Genomic DNA, 24,992 nt, shown 5'->3' on the forward strand with positions numbered 1-24,992 from the left:
CCTTACGTATTGGTTCGCGTGCAGTCCGACTTGTTGAGGCAAGTGCTGGACTTGTATAAAGAGTAGGCCTGCACATTGAATCCTAATTGAACTAAAGTCCAATCTTTCTAGCATTAGTATAGACTTTACCAAGACTCGAGTGTCTAGAGCCCGACCGATGTTTTTAAAAAATAAATTATTTTTAAATTAAATTATATAAAATTATTTAAATTAAATAGTTTTATTTTTGTATTTTAACTCTTCTGCATGTAATTTTTCAAAAATAATTGAAAATATGCTTAAAGATATATATTTTTTTAATTTATGATTATATTAAAATTAATATACAGATTTTTAATTTTTTAAAAATTGATAATTTAAGTTTTGTATTTTATAAATTAAAAATTCATTATTTTTAAATATGAAAAAACTTTTGGTTGAATGAACTTAATACATTAAGCATATTTTAGGGTGTGTATGTTGATTTTGATATAACTAAAAACGAAAATGTAATTTATCATTTTTATCCGTCGTGTAAGTGGCATTGCAGGCCAAAATTAGAAAATTCGTAAATGGAAAAAAAAAAAAAAAAACCTTGTGAACGATTTTTTTCTTTTTTGGCACTAAATCTCTGAAAATGAAAAATTTAATAGAAACTTAACGAAGATATACAATCCCGTGCCAACTAGCGGTTGCTTCCCTCCCGTGGCCCCGGGTCTGCTAAGTGCTAACGGCATCCGACTGCAGCGAGAAATGTCAAAGAGTCGCTTCTTCAAACACCTATCTTACACTTTCTCATGGGGTCTCCACCGCCCATTATCTCTCTCAACCTTCAAAGCTTGTCAATATCAATCAAAACCCAATTCTTCCCTCTTCTCAAAGATGATTTCTTCTTCCTCTTCTATTCGTTCTTGCACTTCACTTGCTGCTTCGCACGATACATCTGCAACTACGGATTCCTCTGCTTACCTTTCTGTTCGCATTCGCTGTCCAAAAGACGTCGCTGTGAGAATCATTTCTTCTTTCCTTCGAATTTTGCGTTCTTTTGGAACAAGCTTTTGTGGCGTATTTGAACCGAATTTGATAATACAGTCCTATAATTCATAGTTTGATAGCGTTATAAGCTAAAAATCTATGTCATGTAGTAGAAGAAGGCTTCATGTGATTTGACCTGCATGCTGCTGCTTTTGTTGTTTATCAGGATATGCTTTCAGAAGCTCTTTTGTGCTTTGGGGCAAGTTCTACCAGTATAGATGAACAAGATGACTGTGAAAGCTCTCACGAGGTTCCCTATATGATCTGTTATTCATTTATTTATCCTGTTTGGAACACAATGCTAAGGGATATTTGATCTTCTAGATTTTTTTTTTTTACGGAATACTTGCTTTATTTTTCTTTCTATTTTCTGATCTCTTGGAAGAAATGTTAGCAAAAAACAGTATCAATTCGTTACATAGGCACGCCCATGTCTGAAACATGGCCCAACTCATTTTCGACTCTGAAAACAGGGCAGCAATGGCTAACCCGAATTTTCTTGTTTCCAACTTAGCTTAGTGCTTATACCACTTCTCCAAATCCAAAAAGGATTCTCCCAAAAGTAAACTTCCTAAAAAATAATACGAATTAAAGAAAGCTAAAAGTTAAAACTAAAATAAATATTTAAACCATATGATCTCTAAAATATATAAAAATTAAAAATAATATACCTAAAAATGCAAATGTAATACATAAGAATTTATGCTAATTATGACACATAAAAAACCTCGACTGAACCAAACTTTTAGAACAAAAACCAAACCGATTGGACCAATTTGTTTTGGTTGGTTTGGTTTCAGTTTAAACTGAAAACTATACAGGCCTAATGGCTAATATATACTTTTGTTCAATTACATGCAGATGTTGCATGTAAAACGGCATATATGCAAGTGGCACAGCTATTTTGAAGTCAAATACTTCAGAGAGTATGCTGCCTTACCATAAGCTTTTCTTGCTGCTGTAATGGATTTTTAAATTCTCGACAGGCTATTCTGCATAGATCATAACCTGAATAGATGTCTTTCACTGTGACAAACTTCAGGAATTGTGTCCCCCTTTTGTGTCTAATATTTCGGTAGTAATATGAAAATTCCAGCTTTGGATGACCTTGTGATGATACAATGCTTGATTCTCATTTCCTGAATAAAAAAATGATCCTATTGGCAATCTCTTTTAAGTCGTGTTAATTGCATATATGATAGGCTGCTATTTTTCTAGTCCTCTAATTATGGTGTGCAGTATAGCAAACCCATAATTCAATGTCTGCCTCACATTCTTTTTTTTTTTTTTTCCTTTTTCCTTAGATTCACATTGATTCTGTATTTCCTCAATTTCAAGATGTGGATGTGTCCCTGTCACAAGCTGCTGATTCCATAGGCTTGAAAGAGATACCTGCTTACGAGGTTAAGATGGGGAAGCAATGTGACTGGATTAGAAAGACTCAGGTTGATTTCTTTGATTATTGGTGGTTAATAGTTGATGTAACTTTATTTTTTTTCTCCTTTTGTTGATTCTTGGTTTCAGTTAAATGGATGTTTCTTTATTTTATCTAAGTTTCTGTGTGATTGATTATCTGTCCAAAACTTAACTGTGAAAAGAAGACACTTTTTTTGTGCAGATTAGGGCCCTTTCTTTTATTGGCTAATTTCTTCAATTTTTTTCATGAGTATCACAATTCTGTGTGTATGACAGAGAGATGGAATGAGAATGCTATATGAAATGTAACAAAGCAATCCTATGTGTGCATGGATTCTAAGACCCATGAGCCATGACAACCACAGCTGAGGCTAGAATATAATTTTGCTGGTTACCAGTATTCTTGTCTTGCTACAGTGCGTGTAAGAATGGATTAAAAGCAACTATTCTCTTTGCCAAAGTAGGGCACTGAAACTTCCAAATGATTAAGCATACCCAGCAGAAATTTTCTTACAATTTAGGAATTATACATTAGTTTTGAGTTGGAGGTCCCTGGTAATAGTTCTTTATTTGGATACATGAACATCTATGTGTATGTTGGTTTTTGACGCACTATCATGGACTATCCAGTAACAAGAAAGAATAAGAAACTGTAAGTAATTATTTATGACTGTAATTTGTCACAATGTGTTGACAGATAATGTTTTTGTAACAACATGGATCGTTAATCTTATTTTTTCCCAAGCAAATGACATTGAACTGTGCTATGAATCTCTAATTATTTTATTGCATTTTGGTGTATGTTTTGCTGTTACAGGAATCATTTCATCCTGTGGAAGTTACTGAAGGACTTTGGATTGTGCCTGACTGGAGAGCCCCCCCAGTATGACTATCTAAAGTCTTCTTCAATATTTTACTGGAATCACTGGTTACCATATTTAGGCATATTTACCTTTTTGCTTTAAACCAACCTAGAAAGCCGGTGCGTGTGGAAACATGCATGTGGGCTCATGCCTTTTGACTTTTCTTCAAGAAGTGAGCATTGAGCTGCATTTTACTTGAAAGTTCTGTGTGTGTTAGGAGACTCATGAAGTATGCAAATGCAACTAAACATTAAATGTAAAGTTGCCTCTTGAATATTCTCAATCTCTTAAGGAAATATCATATTTGCCTATCCTCCACAGGATGTTAGAGCAACAAATATAATTCTGGATCCTGGATTAGCATTTGGAACTGGCGAGCACCCTACCACTAAGTTGTGTCTACTGCTGCTACGGGGTTTGATAAAAGGAGGAGAACTTTTCTTGGACTATGGTACAGGTTCTGGAATTCTTGCAATTGCAGCACTTAAGGTAATTATTTTTGCTTGTATAATCCAACTTCTGATTTAAATTAAATTAGGGCCTCATCTTTCTAAGTTCTCAGTTCAAGATATTATGGGTTATATCCTATCAAGTTTATGTGTAACCTAGTAATATGAACCTTTGATAAATTTCTTGTCGGTTTGTGTCATTTTAGTCTGAAGAAAAAAAAAAGAGTTGATAACTTGGGACTCCAAAAAAATTCTTCTAACTTGAAGTCCTTGCATTTGTTTATCTAGTAATCAAAAGTAAGAACTTCCTCATCTTGTATGCTTCATTAGCATGGAACATGGTTCACATACTTATGGGATGAGCTCGTCTTTGATAAAATTAATAAATTATTTGCTCAGTATCTCACATGATATCTGTCTGTACAAGTACTTGTAGAAACATCCAGGCAACTGAAATAAAGATGACCAAATAAGCTTTTGATAGTGGATTCAGTGCTATTGTATGTGACTGAATCCTCATAACTACATCTGAAACATGCACACTGAGTCATATCCTGAATAATTAGACTGATCTTCCTTTGTTTGCTAGCGATATCTGGAGTTCTCATTAGTTATTTGATCAGTATAGAAGTTAAGAATTATGTGCATAACTGTTTAATTTTTAGGGAAAATTACAAAAAAGTAACCTGTGATTTAGCGCATTTTCAATTCAGTCTGAACTTAAATTCGTGTCAAAGTAGTACCCTGTATTATTTCGCTGTTAGCAACGCCTTTTGAATTTGATGACGTGGCAATTTTAAAATAATTTAAAATATTTAAAACTAATATTTAATAGATAAATTAATATTAAAAATAAAAGAAAAGCTAAGTAGACCCATCGTTACTCTCTTCTCTCCCATTGTTACTCTCCCATTTCAGTTCTTTGAAATCTCTAATCCCCAATTCAGAGAGAAATGAGTTCACAATAGATCATGTATTCCCATTGTTACTCTCTTCTCTCCCATTTGCAGTACTTTGAAATCCCTAATTTCCAAATCAAAGAAAAATGAGTTCAAGCAACCTGAAGCAATGATATGATTAAAGGAAGGAGGAACATTGTGAGGTGTCGATGCATGCTTCCAGCAGCTGTAAGGACAGCAATGACCGAAGGCAATTAAGGTAGAAGATTCTATAGTTGTGGTCATTTTCAACTTCCCTATAGATCTAATTTCTTTAGATGGATTGATGGTGAAAATGGCAAAAGTTGTGCTGTAGCTATTCCAAGAATGATATCAAGAATAGAAGATTATGAAGATGAAATTTGTTGAATCCCATGTCGGTTTGAGAAAGGGCAATGTGTCCCGGCCATAGGCAATCCTGCCCCCTTCAACTAGCTTTTGGAGTGAGTTAGATCTGGCTTAGATTTCATACGGTATCATGAGTCTCCCACCGATATTGGGCCTCCTATAAATGTGTCACAGTGTGCTCTCCTATAAATGTGTCACAGTGTGCTCTGGGCGTGGGAGTGTTTGAATCCCACATTAGTTTGGGAAAGGGGGTGTGTTTGAATCCCACGTGAGTTTGGGAAAGGGGCAATGTGGCCCTTATATGGGCCATAGGCAGAATGAATTAGGCTTGACCTAGATTTAACAAAATTGATGAATTTCATGCAAGAGATATAGAATTGGTATATGAGATGTACAAAATGAAAGATGTGAACAGGATAATGGAAAATGAATTACAAGCTTACATTATGAAAGTTGATGCTCCGAGGAAAATGGAGATGAGCAATACTGTGACTTTACCAATCTTACTAACACAATGTCAGTATGAATGGAATTCTAAACCTTGCAATTAATTAGATGCACCTTTGCTTCAATCAATTTAATTAAAAACAAATTAGAGCAAAGCAAGAACCCTAATTTGGAACACAGTAAAAACCCTAATAATTTAGAGAAAGATGCTAGAACTGAAAGAGTTTAGTTTTTTTCTCTCCTTTTCTTGGCTTCTAGTCAAAATATGACGACACTTTTTTTTATTTCATTTAAATCATTTTAAATTAATTTAAATATTTTACATTATTTTAAAATTGCTACGTTTTCAAACTGCGTTTGCTACATTGTTGTTTTTTGCTAACGGCAAAATAATACAGGGTACTACTTTGACATGAACTTAAATTCAGACCCTAAAATGAAAAACACGCTAAACCACAGAGTACTTTTTTGTAATTTTCCCTGATTTTTAATATTCATTGTTTCTTTCCTGAATCTTTTCTTTTAATCTGGCTTCTTTCAATTGTCATTACTAATTTCATGTACTTGTTTTTCCATGGTACATTCTCATGTGATTTTCTAATATGAAATTTTTGTGATGCCAATTGATTGTCAAGTACTTTTTCGTCAATTTGACTGGGAATGCAGTTTGGTGCTTCTTTGTCAGTTGGACTTGATGTAGATCCCCAAGCAATCACATCTGCAAGTCATAATGCTGCTCTGAACAATATAGAGCCTGAGACAATGGAACTACGCTTAGTTTCCAAGAAAACCTGCTCGCCCTTGATGGATGAGGGGACAAATGAGGTTGTCAAAGAGCAAAGAACTGATGGAATGGTACCTGTATCTGAAACAGAGAAATATGATGTGGTCATTGCTAATATACTTTTGAATCCTCTCTTGGAATTAGCAGATCAAATTGTTTCTTATGCTAAACCTGGGGCAGTTGTTGGCTTGTCTGGTATTCTATCTGAGCAGGTATAGTCCAGAATGGCTGGGTGTAGTTTCAGTTTTTATGGCTATTTAAATAATTTCTTGCACTTAAAAGAGTTGAGGCAAAGAAAGCCTGCCGTAAAAAAATCTTTAGCAGTGCATCTCTTCTTTTTCAAGTACCCTGGCTGCTCGAAACCTCAAATTCCCGTCGGCCATTATCAAATCTCTGATATCTCATGGATCAATAACTTTAACCTCTTGTTTTTCCGTACTACAAAATATGAAAGCCAGTGGCTAAGCGTTGCATGCTTTACCTCTTTGGATAAAACAACCTCAAATCTACATGTGATAGGACAAATTGGTGACAGCTGGCTTATGAAATGTCAGAAATGAAATCTATATCAGAACTTTGGGAACGTTGAGGAGAGTTCATTATGTGCTTGGATCTGATTCAGTGTTATCATTTCTTTCATGCAGCTTCCATACATCATGGATCGATATTCAGTGCTCTTGGAGGACATATCCGTGTCAGAGATGGATGGCTGGGCATGTGCAAGTGGAAAAAAGAAAAGTAGTCTATAGCAGATGCAGATGAAGGAGGCAATCAGTACTGTAGGAACTATTCACTTAAGAATTTGTTATTGGACTATTAGCAGAAGCACCAAATGCCCAAATAAGAACTTTCGTCACGTCAGGCGACAGTGTTCAATTTCCAATCTTATTTTTGCCTAACCGGATCTGAAAGCCAAGAGTTCACTCCTCCAACATGGATTGTGGAACATCGTGAAAAGATACCCTTTTTTTTTTTCCAGACTGAAAAAGAAATTGAATTTTTGTCCAAGTGATATTTCTGACCCTTGATTTGATCTATTTTTCTTTTGTAAAAATACCATGAATTGGTGTAATTATTAAGTTTAAATTTGCTCATGTTGACTTTAAGATTCCTGCAAGTTTCTCTCTCCATTCATGTACTTCCCCATATACATATTGTAAAGCAAGTAAATAATTTGTTGAAGCAAATGTACATCCAACAGATATGATGAAGAGGTTTAACAGCTATTGGGATCTGTTGATGAAATGTTCATGCAATTGTTACCTTGAAGTTCTATAGTAACTGATGACTACTAAAGCAACTAATATTACTGAACGTGTCCCAAGACTTGTTAGCTTTGATATCACATGAGAAAACACTCGATACTGCTATTACAGATGCAACAACAATATGAGAATCTAATTCACTAGTAATTATGGGTTTGTCTCATGTACCGAATACAACATTTGATAAAGTAAAATATTCATTTGTCAAAAGAAAGATACAATGCCATTTTATTTTCAACAAGTGCAGGTGCAACATAAAAGGAAAATAAAAATTACTTTCTACAGTCATATTCTGTTAGAAAAGTAGCACCATTCGTTTGGTGATAGCCAGAAAACACACAACATGCCAAGCATTCTACAAATGATGTGCACCAGAAACATCACCGCTTGAGTTGCCTCCTAGCCAAAGCTGGAGCCTTTTTAGGGATGTACACCTTGTAGCTTACCTGGGTCAGGAAAAGAGAGTGAAAGTTGAGAGTATATAAATAAAGTAAATATTGGAACATAAACAGATAATTATTACAGATATTCGCACCTCAGGTTCACAAACTACTGAAGGAATTTATGAAAGATTTAGAGTACTTACCTGTACCATTTCCCCACCCCGCATCACAGACATTGTCTTCTGCTCCAATTGTGAACCATCCTTACCATCATCTTGCACTTTATTTGAGCTTGTGTCTCTTACTGCAGTTGCGAGGTGAGATGACAACGCAGCAGAAGTAGAACTAGAGGCATTATTAACTGTGACACCTTGGCCACTGCTGTTTAGTCGTGTCACAGAAGATACCGACTTGTTCTCCAACAGCGAGACCTCCTTAACTTCCTCTTGCAATTTAATCAAGCCAACATCTTTTCCTGTAGGTGCATGGCAAGATGAAGACTTGGCAGAAGCAACGCCAGAGATGTTGTTAACTATGTTGATATCATCATTGACGCTTACTGGAGTTGCATTATGTTTACCAATTCTACTTGCATTCACCAGTTTTGGCTTGTTAGATACCTGTGAAGCAGGCATTGCCACTGCAGCAGTGGTAGCATTTGATAATGCTTGTTTCATTGCTGATGTATCAAGCTTCGGTTTGTTAATACCAGAGCCAAAACTCATACTGACCTTTTCCCTGCCAGAAGCACCCACATGGTTGGGTAGATAAGCATTGTTCTTAGCAGGAGCAGATTCATTGCGGCCACTCTTCACAACAACAATCTTCTCATCTTTTTGCACAGAAGAGGAAAAATTTCTCTTATCTCCTTGAGCACCATCATCCTTGGGAGACTCAGTTTCACTAAGTTCAGCCTTTGCAGTGGATGGTGACTTCAGAGTAACGATACTTGTATCTTTCTGATTAACAGCACCCTTTGCATTTGTCTGGAACCTTCTTAGATTCTCCAGGGCCTTTTGCCTTAAAATTGACTCCAAATCATCACTATTCACATTACCGGAAGCCTTACATATGTCGTTTTCCTTTTCCTCTACAGCATCATTCGTTGCAATCCCATCCCAAGCAGGTTGACTACTCACATAGTGGTCATCTCCCTCTTCATAACTGTCTGTGAGTTTGGCAGTCTTAATGTTTAAACCAAAAGTACTTTCTATTTCCTCAGTCTCTAAGGACCTTTTCTTATCAAATGCAACATGAGATTGATGAGCTGATGCCGCCTTATTCTCTCCATCATTACTATCATTGCTTTTGCTAGATGGGTAATCGTCATGATCATATATAATCTCCTCTTTGTGCCCATCCCAATCCAACTCTCTTCCCTCCTCATCCTCCTTTGTAAGGGTAATAATTGATCTCAGCCGCTTTGAAATGTTCCCACCAGTCATTTTCACTTCACTCTGATAATCACTACGTCCATCATGTCTACTACAAGAAGAACAACTCCTTGACCTATATCTACTCCTTTTAGTTCCACTCTTAACATTCTTCAGTTTTCTTATATTGTTGTCTTTTCTTTTAGACCTGCCCCTGTGGTTCTCATATTCACTCTCATCACTACTACTGCTTGAACTCTGACAAGTTGAACAACTCCAAGACCCACTACTCCTAGAACTAACACTTGCATTTCTCCTAGATTTATTCTTTTTCTTGTTCCTAGACGTTTTCTTCCTTGCCTTGGAATCATCTTGTCTCCTTGACCCTTTCTGCTTTCTCAAGTGACGAGAATCCTCGCTGCTGTAAGAGCACGAGCGAGCCCTCCTTTTAGTCCCCTTCACATCCTTGCGAGCGCAGGACCTAGCTTGAGACCTTCTACCTTGGTAAGTGTCCTCAGCGCTAGAGGAAACAGATGATGGACTTCTTGTATCATCACTTGAATAAGAATCTGAATCATCATGTCGCCAAAGCTTCTTTGATATACTTCTCTTAGTCTTACTTCTCTTCTTTGTCCGACCCTAAATGAAAAAAATATAAAGCATATGGTGCATGAGTAAAAGGCATTAAAACTACCAAAGAAAAATAATTCAGAATCATGATCAGGTAAATTTACCAAATCCTAATCTCCATCATTATAAGAAGTTAAAAAAATAGGACTTCGCAATATTAATTCGAAGTCTATTTTTTGTCCTTCAGACAGAGCCAATTGTAAGAGAGTGAGAGAAACAGTTAACCCAATTGCTGAATTTTCTTAGATTTATTTATACTAGTAATGTTCCTACTGTAATTGCTCGTCAAAAACTAAATGTACAATATAAACGTACAGTACTACACACACCCATACGAAAGCCCATGGCTGCAAGAGAAAAGGGTATTGAATCAAACAACGAGTTCAGCATAAGAGCTTGAAATCAAGGTATAATTGAGTAATGGGATAGAAAAAAAAATCTAACCTAAAACGTATAAAGAATGCACATTTAGAGCGCTACGGCACAACTGAGTGTGGAATTAAAAACAAAAATCATAACAATTGTCCAAAATCAAAATTCATCAATATCAATGAGAGAGAGTACCTGAGAGGAGTTTTTAGAGCGCTTCCTCTTACTAGAAGAAGATTTTCCCATTTGGGTGTTCCTTTCGCTCTCTCCCACTCGCTCTCTCTATATATATTATATATGTATAAACCGCTGAAGACCTGCAAGAACCAAAAATCAAACCAAAAAGCGAAAAGGATAAAGAAAAGATAATATAAAGGAAAGAAAAAAAGAAAGAAATGCTAGAAATGGATGAAGAAAGAGAAGAGAAAGAAGGGATCAAAATAGAAACTGGGTTTTGGGGTGATGAATGAAACGCATAATGAAAGGTCGGTTAGGTCCCCTCCAAAACAGGAGCAGAGTTGCAAAGCAAAGTACCCTTGCAAAGGAAGCGACTTTATCGTTAGCTCTTCCTAGTCAAAAAGCCCAATAAGCGTGGAGTATAGGCCCAATAAGCGACTTAATTCTCCTCTTACCTGAAAGCTTCTGCATCCTAAAAAACGACGTGCATAAACAATGGCGTCCAACTCAAAAACGCGGCTTTCAAAATTTTTTTCTACAAGAAATTAACCAAACGGGATTTGGTTAAAATCACTTGTAAGTTCTTTCAAAAAACCACCTTTAATTCTATCAGGAAAAAAGGCCACCTTTGGTCAAAACACCTTACTTCTGCTGATCAATTACTACTAAAGAAGGATCAGCGGCCATAAACAAACCATCGTCGCGGCAATCTACCACTCAACTCTCTTGGTAAATCTCTCTCTGTTTTGTTGTCGTTTCTCTCACCCTTTCCTTTGGCCAAGCTTTTCTCTCCGCCCAATTGGGTTTTTTGTTATTGTAGGTTCTCTGATTCTCGTCTGTAGTTTTTCTGCGTTCTGTTTGAAAAGGAAGGGAAAGAGTAAGAAAGAAAGGGATAAGAACTGATTTTGATTTGCGGAAGTGTTTGCATACCTTGGTTAATTTGTTTTTCTAATAATAATCAACCAAATGAAAATTTGCGAAATGCCTCCCATATTCCAACAATTGCAAACCATTTTCTGGCAAAACTTTTACTTGACATCCAAACTTATGTGTCCAACCATACCCACAGCTTACATTCGCTTTCTTCACATCCCACTTGGCCGAAATCCAGAAAGGTCCAAGTCCCTGTTCAAAGCGCTTCACTTTGTTCACTCGGTTGCAGATTCCGATTCACTAACTGCAATCCCAAATGAAGGTGCAATCAAAGTCCAAAACATCTTAAACACTTACAGAGACGGCCCCACAAGGAAGATTGAGCTTGCTCTCCATCAATGCTGCTTCACAATGACGGAAGATCTAATCCTGAACGTACTGCAGAGGCACCGTTCTGATTGGAAACCAGCTTTTATATTTTTCAACTGGGTTTCTAAAGATGGCCAAATTACATTGGGTTCTGGTGTTTATAATGAGATTCTTGACATTCTTGGAAAAATGAGACGGTTTGAGGAATTGACACGAGTGCTTGATGAAATGTCCAACAGAGGGGGACTTGTCGATGAGGAAACCTATAGAGTTCTGGTTAATAGATATGCAGCTGCACATAAGGTGGAGGATGCAATTGAGGTTTTCAATAAGAGAAGAGATTTAGGGCTAGAGCTTAACTTGGTGGCATTCCAGAAACTTCTGATGTGTTTATGTCGGTACAAGCATGTAGAAGTTGCGGAAACTTTGTTATATTCTAAGGAAAATGATTTTGGCGTGGATATAAAGACGATGAATATTGTTCTGAATGGGTGGTGTGTCTTGGGAAATGTGCATGAGGCAAAGAGGTTTTGGAAAGATATAATTAGCTCTAAATGCACGCCAGATTTGTTTACATATGGAACTTTCATTAAAGCATTAACAGAGAAGGGAAAGTTAGGCACAGCAATGAAAGTGTATCGAGCTATGTGGGACAAACAGTGCAAACCAGATGCGGTGATATGCAATTGTATTATTGATGCGTTGTGTTTCAAGAAGAGGATTCCGCAGGCTCTGGAGGTTTTCAGGGAAATGAGTGAACAGGGTTGTTTACCAAACGTGGCTACCTACAACTCGCTTATCAAGCATTTGTGCAAAATTCGTAGGATGGAGAAGGTTTATGAGCTTTTGGATGAAATGCAGGAGAAGAAAGGGAGTTGCATGCCAAACGATATAACTTTCAATTACTTGCTCCAGTCATTGAAAAAGCCAGAGCAACTTCCTGGGGTTTTGGAAAGGATGGAGATGAACGGATGCAAGATCAATGGTGACACATATAACTTGATCTTGAAATTGTATGTGGGTTGGGATTGTGTGGAAAGAATATTAGGTACTTGGAATGAGATGGAGAAATATGGATTGGGACCTGATCGAAGATCCTATACTATTATGATCCATTGGCTCCATGAGAAGGGAAGATTTAAGGATGCTTTGCATTACTTTTGTGAAATGACATCTAAGGGAATGGTTCCAGAGCCAAGGACTGAGATATTAGCCAATGCAATGAATATGAAGTTGAAAGAAAATGATGCTGAACAGGGGGAAAAAGGTATAATAGATAGTAAAAGATCATCGAGGCCTGTGCATAAAAGGACAAGGAAGACAAGAGCAAGGTAATCCTGTGATAGCATATCTTCGTTTTGACTTTGCTTGACTGTAGCCTTTTTCGAAATGCATGCATGAGTTGTTGGTCTTTTAAATTTATCTGTTTTATTTAGCCAAAAGAAAAAGACAAGAAAAAGTTGCCAAGAGAAAAAAATAAAAGAAGCCAAGATCAGAGGGATATATGCAGTCATATTATATGCTCAAGTTATTCTGTTTGTGCTGTAATTAGAATTAAGCATCAATCGTTCTGCACATGTTCCTGAGCTTGTAGTCTTCTTGAATGATATGTCACATGATTTATTCTTCTTGAATAATATATCACATGATTTCTTCTCCTGTCCTTGGTTATCATTGTTGTCTTCATAGCTATCATTTAATGCTGTTTTTATCGGAAATTTCTTACCTACACCAAGGTGTTTGTACAGTACCCCCATCAGATAAGAATTTATTAATTCATATTGAAACATAGAGCTACTATCATTTTAATTAAAAAACACTTATTTATTGGCTGGGCGTATGCACCTGGTATGTGTAAGAATTACCCCTTTTTTCTCTGATCACAATAGATGCTAAAGATGGTGACTATGAGTTGAATTCATACGTTTTTGTTTTAGAAGTGCTTTTATTATGGCCATTTGAAAAAGAAAGCTGAGAGGCTTCTTTTTTTTTTTCTTTTTTTTTCAGATGATGAAGTTATACAAAAGGTGCATCAGTTTTGTGGATTCCGTAAGAGGTTTAGGCCATATGAGCATCTTTCATTTTGCACTTCTGCTTCAACTCCATCATACACATTTCCATGGATCTCCTCTTCAATTCTCAAAAGCAGTTCCTTTGAGAGATTCACCAACTGAAACGTCAAACATGCTTGTGGAATCTCAGAGAAATTGATAATCATCTCTCATGAGTCTGCCTTAAATTTAATCAAACATGAGAGGGATCCACAACATGCATTGCAGCAGAAGGGTTTCAATCACAATCTTGCTAACTATTCAACCATAATTCATAAGCTTGCTCAGGCCAAGAAGTTTCAGGTGGTTCATGCACTTCTTGGTCAGATGACTCGTGAAACTCGCAAATTTCATTAATATATTGCTTAATTATATGAAGCATCTCTCCAAGTCTTATCTGCATGAGAGAGTGCTTATGATGTTCTATGCAATTCAGCCAATAATTTGCGAGAAGCCATCAGCATGTGTCTCAATCTGTTGATGAAGCAAAAGCAGATTGATTTAGCTCAGAGATTTATATTACATGTCTAGTAGTGTCTCTAAATAAGAACAAGTAACTGCACTTTTAACATTTTGGTCCCATTGCCAATTGGGATGTTGAATCTGCTTTACAAGTTATGAAGGAGATGAAGAAGTTCAAGAAGTCCTTCCTGATATGATTGCATGCTCAACTGTAATGGATGTGCATGCGAAAGTGGAAGAGTTAAAAAAAGCAATTGTCTTGTTTGAGGACATGGTGGCTAAGTATCAGATATTGCCTGCTGCTCTTACTTGTACTGCTTTGATTAAGGGCTTTTGCCGTGGGGGTAAGTTGATAGGGCCAGGAAGGTAATGGAGTATATGAGAAATAATGGATGCAACCAAATTTATTTAATTCAGACTTGATGAATGGATTTTGTAAAAAGGGAAGATTGAGGAGGCCAAAGAGCTTTTGACGGGAGCTTTGTTTTGGAACCTGGTATAGTTGGCTATACTACATTGATAAATTGCTCCCGTGGGACAGGTAGAATGGATGAAGCCATGGAGTTGCTTAAGATGGCAGAAATGAAGTGCAAAGCAGATTTTGTAACTTCTAATGTGTTGGTTTAAGGTTTGTGCAGAGAGGGCAGGTTTGACGAGGCACTTAGATGCTCGGGAAACTAGCTTGTGAGGGTTTATATCTGAACAGAGAGAGTTACATGATTGTTTTGAATTCCTTGGGCCAAACAGGTAAGCTGGAGAAGACTTGTGAACTGTTGGATTTGATGCTGAGTAGAGTAGAGGCTTTGAAACCCATCATGTAGAATTCAAATGAGTTGCACCATTTTCTGGATTAGCAGAATTCAGAAATGGGGTTAAACCAGAACCTGATTCCTGAGCTATCTTAGTTGAATATATATGCAGGGAAGAAAATAACTGTTTTCATTTGAACTGCTTGACAAGTCAGTTACCGAAGAAGCTGGCAATTCTATGCTGTTTTCATCTCAGTTAATATTTATAGACGTCAATTCCTGTTGCTTATCTGTAGCATATTGTACTAAACTAGCCAATGCCATCATTTAATGCGGATAGATGTTATCCATTATGTGTTTTAAATATTAGGGAAAAAAGTGTAATGAAAAATTTATAACTATTAGGCGAGACCCATTAATTTACTCTCAAATCTTACTTTTGGGTGAGTTCAATAATTATTAAATTAAATATTTATAAAATATTTTAAACAATTCATTATAAAATAGCATGAGCCAAAATACGAAAATACATGTTTGCTTTTTTATTCCCCCCCTAAATAACGAAAGGAAAGAAATACATTTTTGATAATCACAACGGGTAGTCTAACAAGAAGTTGGTTAATGTGAATTTCCTTTTCCACTAAAAGGAAAAAATTTCATTAACATAATGATTAGTTTTTTTTTTTTTTAATTAAACTATTTAATTTACGCAAATATAGGAGATATCAAGTTGAGAGGCCACCATAGCAAATCCAAATATATAACTAAAATAACTATAATTCTTTTCAGGTATCAACTCTTGAAGTAGTCTGATAATAATATGATCTAACGTTTGTTTTTTAACACCATTAGCATAACCATTTAACAAATTCCTTTGTAGCTCAGTTGACGTTATAGGTAGAAACAAACTTGATTATTTAGCTAAGATTTTGGCTAGTTTTCAACCAAGTTTCTTTCAGTTGATAGAGCTTTCAAACCACCAAAAACCAAGCAAGAATTTAAAATAAGCTGGTTCAAGCCCTTCATACATACACACATATCACCACATCCACATCAAGAATGATTCCTTTAGTTCTTGAATTCTCGCCTTCAAATCATCATAACTTAGTTTCTGAGATGGGTTTTTTTATCATCATCTTACTCTTCATAATCTTATCATGCACTTTTGTGGTTTTTTTCATGTTTTATACATCATTGAAGCATATCATTGGACCTCTGATGTTGAATGATGACCTTAATGATCTTGAATTTGGACGGTTTGCATATAATTATGATTTAGAGTTACATGAAGAAATGCTTGATGAAGTTTCAAGCAATATAGAGAAGGAAGCAGAATCAAAGTTCATCGATCGCTTGTTGCCGTCTGTGAAATATGAAGAAGATGAAGAAATAAAATTGAAATATGAAGATTGTGCAATATGTTTAAATGACTACAGAGATGGAGAGTTATGCAGGATTTTTCCAATGTGTAAGCACATGTTTCATTCAGATTGTATAGACATTTGGTTGGAGAAGTCTTTAACATGCCCCATTTGTCGTCAATATGTTTTTGGCTCATCATGATGAGTTTCAATGTTAGTTTATACACAGCAATGTAGAATCAATATGTATTTTGCCAATACAGATCAAATAAGCAATTTTTAGTTTTCTTTTTTACTTGTGAAAAATATGCATCTTTTGCAACGACAGCACAAAGATATACAGTATGCTGTTGACAAGGCTAATTCATGCCATTAAAAAAAAGGAAAGAGTTTGTAAAAAAAATTTTTATCACTGGTTCTATTAATCCATCAAACGATTACCCTATGCGAAGTAATCCATCAACAAGAAAAGCAACTCGGCGAAAAACAAAGTGGGATCTCGATTCAGGATGATCACCAACAGTGGATGCATGACTAGATCATTTGTAAATTGTATCGTTTATCCACACCATTCTGAGCCTCTGCACAAGCCTGGCATTGCCAAAACCTGAATCTAGGTCATTTAAACTGAACGGTTTCCATTCCCAAGACCGAAAAGGCAACCAGGTAAAACAGTCTAGAAGCAGCATATATAGCAATAGCTATGAAGGACAAAACCTAGATAGATACAGTAAAATCTCCCAAAGGAATTACATTTGTGTAACAAAAAGAGAGATAGTAAGAATCTTTCATACATAAAACTCAGAAATCCTCCTCTAATTTAAAACGTCTCAATTGGCAGTTACTCCTGCAGGAGCAGGGGTATACCAGCCATGATGAATCTCTACTGCCTTTTTCCTCCTAGCTAGTCGTGATTTTCTTCGCGCTCCAGTGTTTCTATGCATCGTTCCTACTTTTACAGCCTTATCAATGACTGAGTATGCCTCTGCAATTAGTTTTTCAATGGGAAGGACCTCCTCAGCTTGTGCATCGGGCTTCTTCCTCAAATCATCTAATGCTTCCAACACCTGCAATGGGTAGCATATAATTTATGAGCAAACTCATTTAAAAGAGTTGCATATATTTTCACACCACAATACCAGAAGCAGGTAAACAAGAAGAAAAAAAGAATCTTATATTATTTCCTTTGAGTCATAATCAATGTATAGAATGATCCAGCCATCCTATGCTAATTGCCCTTATCAGAATGGATTCTTGTTTAAACAGCAACCATGGGTAGTTCATCTATTATCCAGATTACAAATAAATCTCCAATCCTCTCAAGAATCGTTCGACATAGAAATGCTGCATACACTAGCTTCACAGACATGGACATGGAGTTCAAATTATCTGATTCTCATTCTCTCAGCCTCCCCCTGCCCCAACATTTTTCTTTTGTGTTTGTGTACATAGGAATTTTATAAAGAGATAGGGTTAATCACAAACGTAAAGTGGTAATTTCGATCAAGAAATTCAAAGCCATCGTAGATGTTGAATCCACATCGGTTGTAGAAAGGGGTAATGTACCATTATATGAGCCATAGGCAATCCTCCCCTTAAGCTAGGCTTTTGGGGTGAGTTAGGCCTGATCCAAATTTAACATGGTATCATAGCCTCCCCATCCGATATTGAGCCTCCCATAAATATGTCACGCACCAGTAAAAATTCTACGAGTGAGGGGTTGCGTTGAATCCCACATCGGTTGTGAAAATGGGTAATGTGCCCTTATGTGAGCCATAGGCAATCCTCCTTTTGGGTGAGTTAGGCTTGACCCAAATTTAACAGTAGATAATGTGTGTGCCTCAAGAGTTGAAATTACCAGAAAATAACAATCTTGGCCAAAATATAAAAGTTGATGGGGGCTCATTTGTCAATAATTGGCTTGTCTGTTTGCTTTCTGATTCAGACTCAAACAGATAGTAGAAGATCCAGAGATTATAAATTAGCATGTTATTCAAAGGCCAATCAAACCTCTGAAAATAAAGGGATATTGCTGCAAGAAAACTGAGCAAGCTTGCATCTAATGCTTTTCGTTTGAAAGCAACTAAAAGCAGTTCCTAACTCAACTGGGATCATGCTCCATTTCTAAATTTGAAGTAGGTCAGAATATAACCTCAGTACGTAAGATCATAGACAGGATCCACAAAATTTATTCTCTTGTAGAACATAGCAGCTTTTTGTTGTCCAGTGAATCCTTAGCTTCAACTTTTCGTGAAGCAGAGAAACCAGCAACCACCTGGGCAAGCCAATGTCTAAACTCCAGACTTCTCATGAGTAATGAAATTGGGAGACTAAAAATGATTTGCTTGAAACCTCAAGGCAAATAAAGCAAATTTTCAACTCCATGACCAGTCATATTGCAACTCGATAAATTCCCTGGATGATTATCTTCTGAAATGCATAATTCTAGGTATGGCCCTGAAATTTTGAAATTTTAATGTGCCATACAAACTACGATACCAATTATAATGCAGTTGACAATATACGACCAAACTCTGTTAGAGAAGATAATTCACGGCCCGTGTTCAGAATCCGAGAAACCATACAAGCATAAACATTGAAGTCAATATATTGTATAATCCTATTGATAGACGTTTCTCTAAAAGGTGACATTCTAATTTGGATTATGAACTGTAATGTAACTTCTATACATGACTAATTCCCCCTAATTCCAGAACAAAAAATTGAACACTAAAGAACAGCAATTTCTCAGAAGTGAATCAAAAGCGAGGGGCTTGGGGTTACCTTCTTCATACGGGTTCTAATTTCTGACTTGCGTGCTTTATTGTAAATCCGCCTTTTCTCAGCTTGGCGAGCTCTCTTTTCTGCAGAATCAGCTTTTTTCTTTGGAGCAGCTTCACAAACGATTGAATGCCCAATTGGCCTTCTAACTATGCTCATCGACAAGCACCCTAAAAAACAAATACACGGAAACCATTGAACTCGATAAACAATCGGACAAAATCCCGCTAACAACATGAAGAGTTAGCTAGGTTAAAGCGGTTTCTTCCACATAACAATGCATAACAGAACGGATATCGCATTTCTCGAAAGCCAAACGGAGCAAGCGGATACATGCACGTCACTGGGTTCATGCAGAAGAGACATGATAAGACAATTGCAATGCAATTGAGAGATGAGAAAGGGGTACGATTGCAATACCTTTGTTGAACACATTGTGGGAGAGAGCGGAGGAGAAACTGAGAGACCCGAAAGTTGGGCAAGTGGAAGAAGAAGAAGAAGCAGTGGAGCAACTGCTATTGAGGGAGAGGTTCTTGAGCTTTGTAGGAAGGGCCAAGCAAGAGGATAAAACGGCAGCTGCCATATCTGTGCCTCTCTCTTTCTCTGGGACAAACTGGTTTGTGGAGTTTCTGCTTATCCGGGGGAGGTGTTGATGAACTCGCGTCAAGTGGATAGAATGGGCTTTTACAATTTGATATTGAACTTGTTTGGATGCTATTGTAGAGCGCGCCTGTACCCGAATAGGATAAACCCCGTTTTCAAGGATACAGTGGAGAACTAGAATGAGCGCTTCAATTACATGTGCTACTGCAATTTGCAATTTTAATTAGGAATAGTTTCTCAAGTGTCATAATACTTGCTTCTTTTTTTTATTGAAATTCCATTACAACACCTTACATACAATGCCGAAGACAATCAACTGACTCGAATACGACGTCGTTCTGGCAACTGAGAATGGGAGCAGCACACTGACTTGAATACCAAAATTGAAGTCCTCTAAAATCTAAATTGGCCAAGGCGGCGCAATAATTATCATCAGCAATATCTTTGGTCATTTAAATTTTAATTTAATATTCATTTTTAAAATTAAAAATACATAATAAAATAATGAAATAAATCAACATAATTTCAAACTGTTTCTTATTTATTTATTTAAATTTATACTTTTTTTATAAAAGAAAAAGAAGAGAGAAAATGAAATTTAATGAGATATTAGAGGAGAAAGAAACAATTTTTAAATAATGTTAACTTGTATTTCTTACTGTAGTAAATTAAATGGATGTTAAAGTGATTTTAAAAAAGAAATTAAACTTGATTAATCAAATAAAAATATACTAAAAACTAAGCTTATATTAGGATGGATATAAAGTAGAAAATAATTTGATGAAAATAAAGGGAATTCATATTCTCTTTTTTCTGTAAGTAAGAATAAAATAACTGTAACTCTGTAAGATAGAAAATAACCCTTTTATCTTATTACTTTCTCTTCAATCCAGAGGCAAAAAAAAAATAAAGAAAAGAAAGAACAGGTGAGAATCCTAGAGAATAGAGAACATTAAATTTGTCTCTTCCATGGCTTTTTGCAAAATAAAATTAAAAAAATATATATATTTCTTAAATTTTGAATAAGAGAAAAAAAAAATTTTGAATCAGAGTGAATCAATTCTTTACCGCATTTTATAAGTACGGTAGTTTCTATTGCACTTATAAGTGCCGTAGATAGTTGTTGACTCAAAAATAAAAATTTTTTAAATAAAAAAATTTTACCACATGTTTTAAAATGCGGTAAAATTTTATTTAATTTTTTTTAAATGAAAATTCTACCTCAAGTGCAGTAGAATGTTATACAAATTTTGAGATGATTGAAATTAATTTCTATAATTTCTGACGTCTGAATTAATTTCTCAATTTTTATATTACCGCACTTTATTTGTAATGATTGAAATTAATTTTGTAATTTCTTACGGCTGAATCAATTTCTCAATTTTCATATTACTGCACTTTTAAAGTGTAGTAATATTAGGATTTGTTTAATATATATTATATTAATTTTATTTATTTATATATGAAATATATATATAATTATAAAAATTATATTAATATTAATTATTTAATACAATTAAAATTTAATGTAATAATGATCATATATAAATTTATTTTAATAATTAAAATTATATATATATATATATAACATTATAAATATATTTATTTAAATATAATACCATAATTATATTTATTTTAAAAATAATATCATATATTTTATATTTATTTATAGAAATTATTATTTTTATTAAAATTATATTTATAAATAAATAAATAAATATTTATGAATCATAAAAATTTTAAAAATACATATAAATAATTAAAATTATGGAATGTAATAAAAGTAAAACAATATAATTATAAATGATAAAATAAAAAAATAATGCTAATGATGTCCCAAATGTCCCCCGTGCCACATGGACGTCCTCTTTTTCACATGGACGTCGAGTTCTATATGGTCTGCGGTCACCACTTGTACCCTCACCTTCAGCAGCAGCAGGATTAATATTAAGATCAAGAGTCACCGAGCTCGGATTTGTGTTGCAGTATAATGCGATTGTAAATAGATATCATCATATACAAAAGTGGAGTACTGTTGTTCCGGTGTGTACTGTATAAAATTGCCAGAGAATGATTGTGTGCCTAGGCTAGATGAAGGAATATCCACAGAATGTCTAGCCAAAAATGCATTAATGGAGCTAGCATGTCGTGCAAAAGCATCAAAAGTACTACCTATCGGGATCTGCATCTGAAATAGATTATCTTGAATATCAACCTGCTGGAAGGACCACTGTGTCGGGGTTATATGAGATGGTGGCATATAACTACCATGTATCCATATAGTATATTGTGATCCACCTTTTTGTGTAACACTAGGTCCTGCTAAAGACTGTCCAACCTCACCAAATGATCGATGAGTGTGGAATGAAACGAGTGCTAGAATGATGACATTTGCTGGGACAGTGGTATGTACATCAACATCAGCTTCTTGGCAAGAGCTGCGTCTACGCCTAGGCCTCCTCGACGGGTAAACAAGCTCTTCAGGGTCATCTGGCATAGGTTGCGCCCGAGGTGCTGGCTGTGGTGGAGGTATCTCTGTTATTCGTTTCTCTTCCTCCATGGCATAAAATATTGTTGTTGTTTGTCTTTCAATAAGATCTGTGCCTGGATTAGAAAACTGTCGATTAATTAAATGTATATTCTCGATATCATTTTCTTGTTGGCAAAATAATAATTAAATATTAATATGTTTAAAAAAAACATATGAAAATGTAATGAATAATAAAATATTACCACAGTGCCACTCAAATGTTTTAGGACGGACTTCTCGTATCTTATTCATGACATCATAAAATTTTCGGTTCTGATTCTGATTAACTGAAAGGTAAAAATACAAATACTGAATATTTATATATTAAGCACTAATTAAGGACACATAAACGAATGACTTAGATTATATTGAAATTAAATCACTGACTTGCCGTGCGCAAAGCTTCCTTCATATCGGTATTCTTAAATTTCGTATTGTAATTGCTTAATATATGTCGAATGCAATATCGATGGTTGGCTGATGGGGTTGCCACCAATCCTTTTGCATTGCCTTTTTAATCCCAATGTGTCTGTCAGATATGACACATAATTTGTAATACCCGGCTAGAGTCCGGCATCGAAATTCTACTTTCCGATGGAGTTTCGGATGCCAGAAGACTCTAGAAGGGAGAGATGTATGTTTTTTCTCAAATGTTTTGATATGTTCATCGTTTTAAAGCATAAGGAAATGAGTTTTTGAATGAAATGAACCAAGGCATAAAAGCCAGGTTCGGCCGCCGAAGTTGAGGTTCGGCTGCCGAACATGCATGGCTTTCGGTTTCACGTGTGGCCACCGAAGGTGGTCTGGCCAGCCATCTATAAATGGCCCTCAGTCGGTTGAAAGGATAACCATCACCGTTTTCTTTCACTTTCTGAGGTGAGACCCTGTCCTTTGTGAGTATTTCTTCATGTTTTCATTAAATCAGGCAAAGATTTGATTGAGTTTTATGTTATTTGAAGGTTTTAAGCTAAAAACTCAAAGTTGTGAAGTTTGGAGAGTTTGAAGGAGAGTTGCTCCAAAACTCCACGTTAGGATCGTTCATCTTCTTTGTTTCAAGAGGTAAGTGAAGATCCTGAGCTTGTTTTTATGTTTTCTGAAGGTTTTATGTGGTTTTGGGGGAGAGTTGCATGAATAGGGTTTTTTGTGAGGTTTTGATGATTTTGTGAGTAAAGCTTGTTTCTGTGTTATTTTTGTTGTGTGTTTGGGGTTGTAAGGTAGTTTCTGACCCTTTGAGCATATACTTGGGTATATGCAAGTTGAGGAATTGAGGTGGTTGAGATTGAGAGGGTTTTGGTGCTTTTGGCGAGAGGCAGAGCAAGTTTCTGCCTTGCGGATGAACTCAGGTTCGGCCGCCGAAGGTACATTCAGCCGCCGAACCCATGAGGAGGTGGCTTCGGCTGTCCAAGCTTGCCCCCGAGCTTTTGGACTTTCGGCTCTGGAGGGGAGTTCGGCCGCCGAAGGTGCCGCCGAAGGGTAGAGACTTTCGTCTCTGGAGTGCCTTTCAGCCTCCGAAACTTGCCCCCGAAAGGGTTCGGCAGCCGAAAGTGGAAGTTCGGCCGCCGAAGGTGCTTGAGTTTCGTCTCTGGAAAGGACTTTCAGCCGCCGAACCTGCCGCCGAACCTGCCGCCGAAAGTGTTCTGTCCAGCTTTTCTTTTGCATGCTTTGCATGAGTTTTAATATAGTGCTTCTTAAGCTAGTTTGGTCCCTCATTTGAGTCTATCTGTATAGGTACAGACCAGAGGAACCAGAGAGAGCAGCAGTGAGTACTGCTCCAGAGTTTTCAAGAGCCTGCAGAGTCAGTCCAGTTAACCAGAGGTGAGTGGAACTAAACTTACAGTTTTTACTTGAGACATAAACTGCTTTTAGCATACTTCATGCATCATGAATATGCAATAGGTTGATTGCATTAGTATCCACAAATATGTTGCATTGCATAGTTATTTGATGATGTGGGTGAATGCTGAATGATCCAATAGTCTCAGACAGGAAGTCCAGGAGCCTTTGACTACGCCCTGGCAGGTATAGTAAAGACCAGGAGCCTTTGACTACGCCCTGGCAGGTCAGGGCAGGTCTAGTAAAGACCAGGAGCCTTTGACTACGCCCTGGCAATGGTAAGTACAGAGGTGTTATATACACATATACGTATATGACAGGAAGACCAAGTGCTCGATTCTACGCCCTGGCACAGAGTTACTGGGACTATGTGGTGACAGGTTTACTCTTGATGTGGATTGTCTGTGTTATGACGCATTCCATCCGATCATATTTTACTGACTTAATTTACTGTTCTACTCACTGGGCTATAGAGCTCATCCCACTCCCTTAACCCCAGTTTTGCAGGTTCAGTATACAGTATACAGAGGAGATCCACAGAGTACAGAAAGAGTAAAGAGATGTGTAATAGCTTAGAGTGGATATGTAATCTTAAAGAGATGTAATAGTTGTGTATCAAGTTAGAAATGTGCTTGACTTAGTGATGTTTGTTATGTACATGATCTGTATCTGTATATATGTTTTACTGTATGTGAAAAACCAGGCTTAACAGGTATGAGTTAACCCACCTAGAGCAAGCTCTAGTCAGGGGTACAGAGTACAGAGTACAGCGTACAGAGTACAGAGATAGTGCATGCACAGGTTAAGCCTTGGGACAGAGAAAAGAGTTTTTATTTTCACAGAAAATGTAGGATCATGTATGAGAGTTACAGGTACACAGAGCGTATAGTAGGCTTGCTACGGGTTCTGGCGGCCTTAAGCCGA

The 24,992-nt window shown here is 36.4% G+C and overlaps 5 protein-coding genes across 7 annotated transcripts; 3 read left to right on the plus strand and 2 right to left on the minus strand.

Moving 5' to 3' along the window:
- The first annotated feature begins 645 nt into the window (after nucleotides 1-645).
- Nucleotides 646-7,362, plus strand: LOC110601841 (ribosomal protein L11 methyltransferase). 2 transcript variants are annotated; one of them, XM_021739192.2, is made up of 7 exons: nucleotides 647-984; nucleotides 1,181-1,264; nucleotides 2,319-2,459; nucleotides 3,248-3,313; nucleotides 3,615-3,782; nucleotides 6,142-6,471; nucleotides 6,904-7,362. In XM_021739192.2, exons 1-7 carry the CDS (start codon nucleotides 733-735, stop codon nucleotides 7,006-7,008), a joined length of 1,146 nt encoding a protein of 381 aa, XP_021594884.1. In that variant the 5' UTR covers nucleotides 647-732; the 3' UTR covers nucleotides 7,009-7,362. The 2 variants fall into 2 exon arrangements, with proteins under 2 accessions (XP_043807211.1, XP_021594884.1); XM_043951276.1 differs by lacking the exon at nucleotides 3,248-3,313 and having other exon boundaries at nucleotides 646-984.
- A 287-nt stretch (nucleotides 7,363-7,649) lies between these two features.
- Nucleotides 7,650-10,807, minus strand: LOC110601839 (micronuclear linker histone polyprotein). 2 transcript variants are annotated; one of them, XM_043951274.1, is made up of 4 exons: nucleotides 10,728-10,746; nucleotides 10,475-10,596; nucleotides 8,111-9,919; nucleotides 7,650-7,970 (listed from the first exon to the last, which is right to left on the minus strand). In XM_043951274.1, the coding sequence occupies exons 2-4, from the start codon at nucleotides 10,523-10,525 to the stop codon at nucleotides 7,905-7,907; spliced, it is 1,926 nt and encodes a 641-aa protein (XP_043807209.1). In that variant the 5' UTR covers nucleotides 10,526-10,596; nucleotides 10,728-10,746; the 3' UTR covers nucleotides 7,650-7,904. The 2 variants fall into 2 exon arrangements, with proteins under 2 accessions (XP_043807209.1, XP_021594882.1); XM_021739190.2 differs by having other exon boundaries at nucleotides 10,475-10,807.
- A 27-nt stretch (nucleotides 10,808-10,834) lies between these two features.
- Nucleotides 10,835-15,324, plus strand: LOC110601840 (putative pentatricopeptide repeat-containing protein At3g15200). Its single transcript, XM_043951275.1, has 2 exons — nucleotides 10,835-13,029; nucleotides 13,706-15,324. The coding sequence occupies exons 1-2, from the start codon at nucleotides 11,423-11,425 to the stop codon at nucleotides 13,707-13,709; spliced, it is 1,611 nt and encodes a 536-aa protein (XP_043807210.1). The 5' UTR covers nucleotides 10,835-11,422; the 3' UTR covers nucleotides 13,710-15,324.
- LOC110601613 (RING-H2 finger protein ATL16) lies at nucleotides 14,426-16,523 on the plus strand. The gene is made up of 3 exons (XM_021738806.1): nucleotides 14,426-14,555; nucleotides 14,753-14,832; nucleotides 16,161-16,523. The coding sequence occupies exons 1-3, from the start codon at nucleotides 14,426-14,428 to the stop codon at nucleotides 16,521-16,523; spliced, it is 573 nt and encodes a 190-aa protein (XP_021594498.1).
- A 465-nt stretch (nucleotides 16,524-16,988) lies between these two features.
- On the minus strand, nucleotides 16,989-19,809 carry LOC110600858 (30S ribosomal protein S20, chloroplastic). The gene is made up of 3 exons (XM_021737763.2): nucleotides 19,523-19,809; nucleotides 19,106-19,272; nucleotides 16,989-17,388 (listed from the first exon to the last, which is right to left on the minus strand). Exons 1-3 carry the CDS (start codon nucleotides 19,683-19,685, stop codon nucleotides 17,152-17,154), a joined length of 567 nt encoding a protein of 188 aa, XP_021593455.1. The 5' UTR covers nucleotides 19,686-19,809; the 3' UTR covers nucleotides 16,989-17,151.
- Nucleotides 19,810-24,992: the final 5,183 nt, after the last annotated feature.

Source organism: Manihot esculenta, chromosome 15 (genome assembly GCF_001659605.2).
Source record: "Manihot esculenta cultivar AM560-2 chromosome 15, M.esculenta_v8, whole genome shotgun sequence".
In the NCBI taxonomy this organism is placed as follows: domain Eukaryota; kingdom Viridiplantae; phylum Streptophyta; class Magnoliopsida; order Malpighiales; family Euphorbiaceae; genus Manihot; species Manihot esculenta.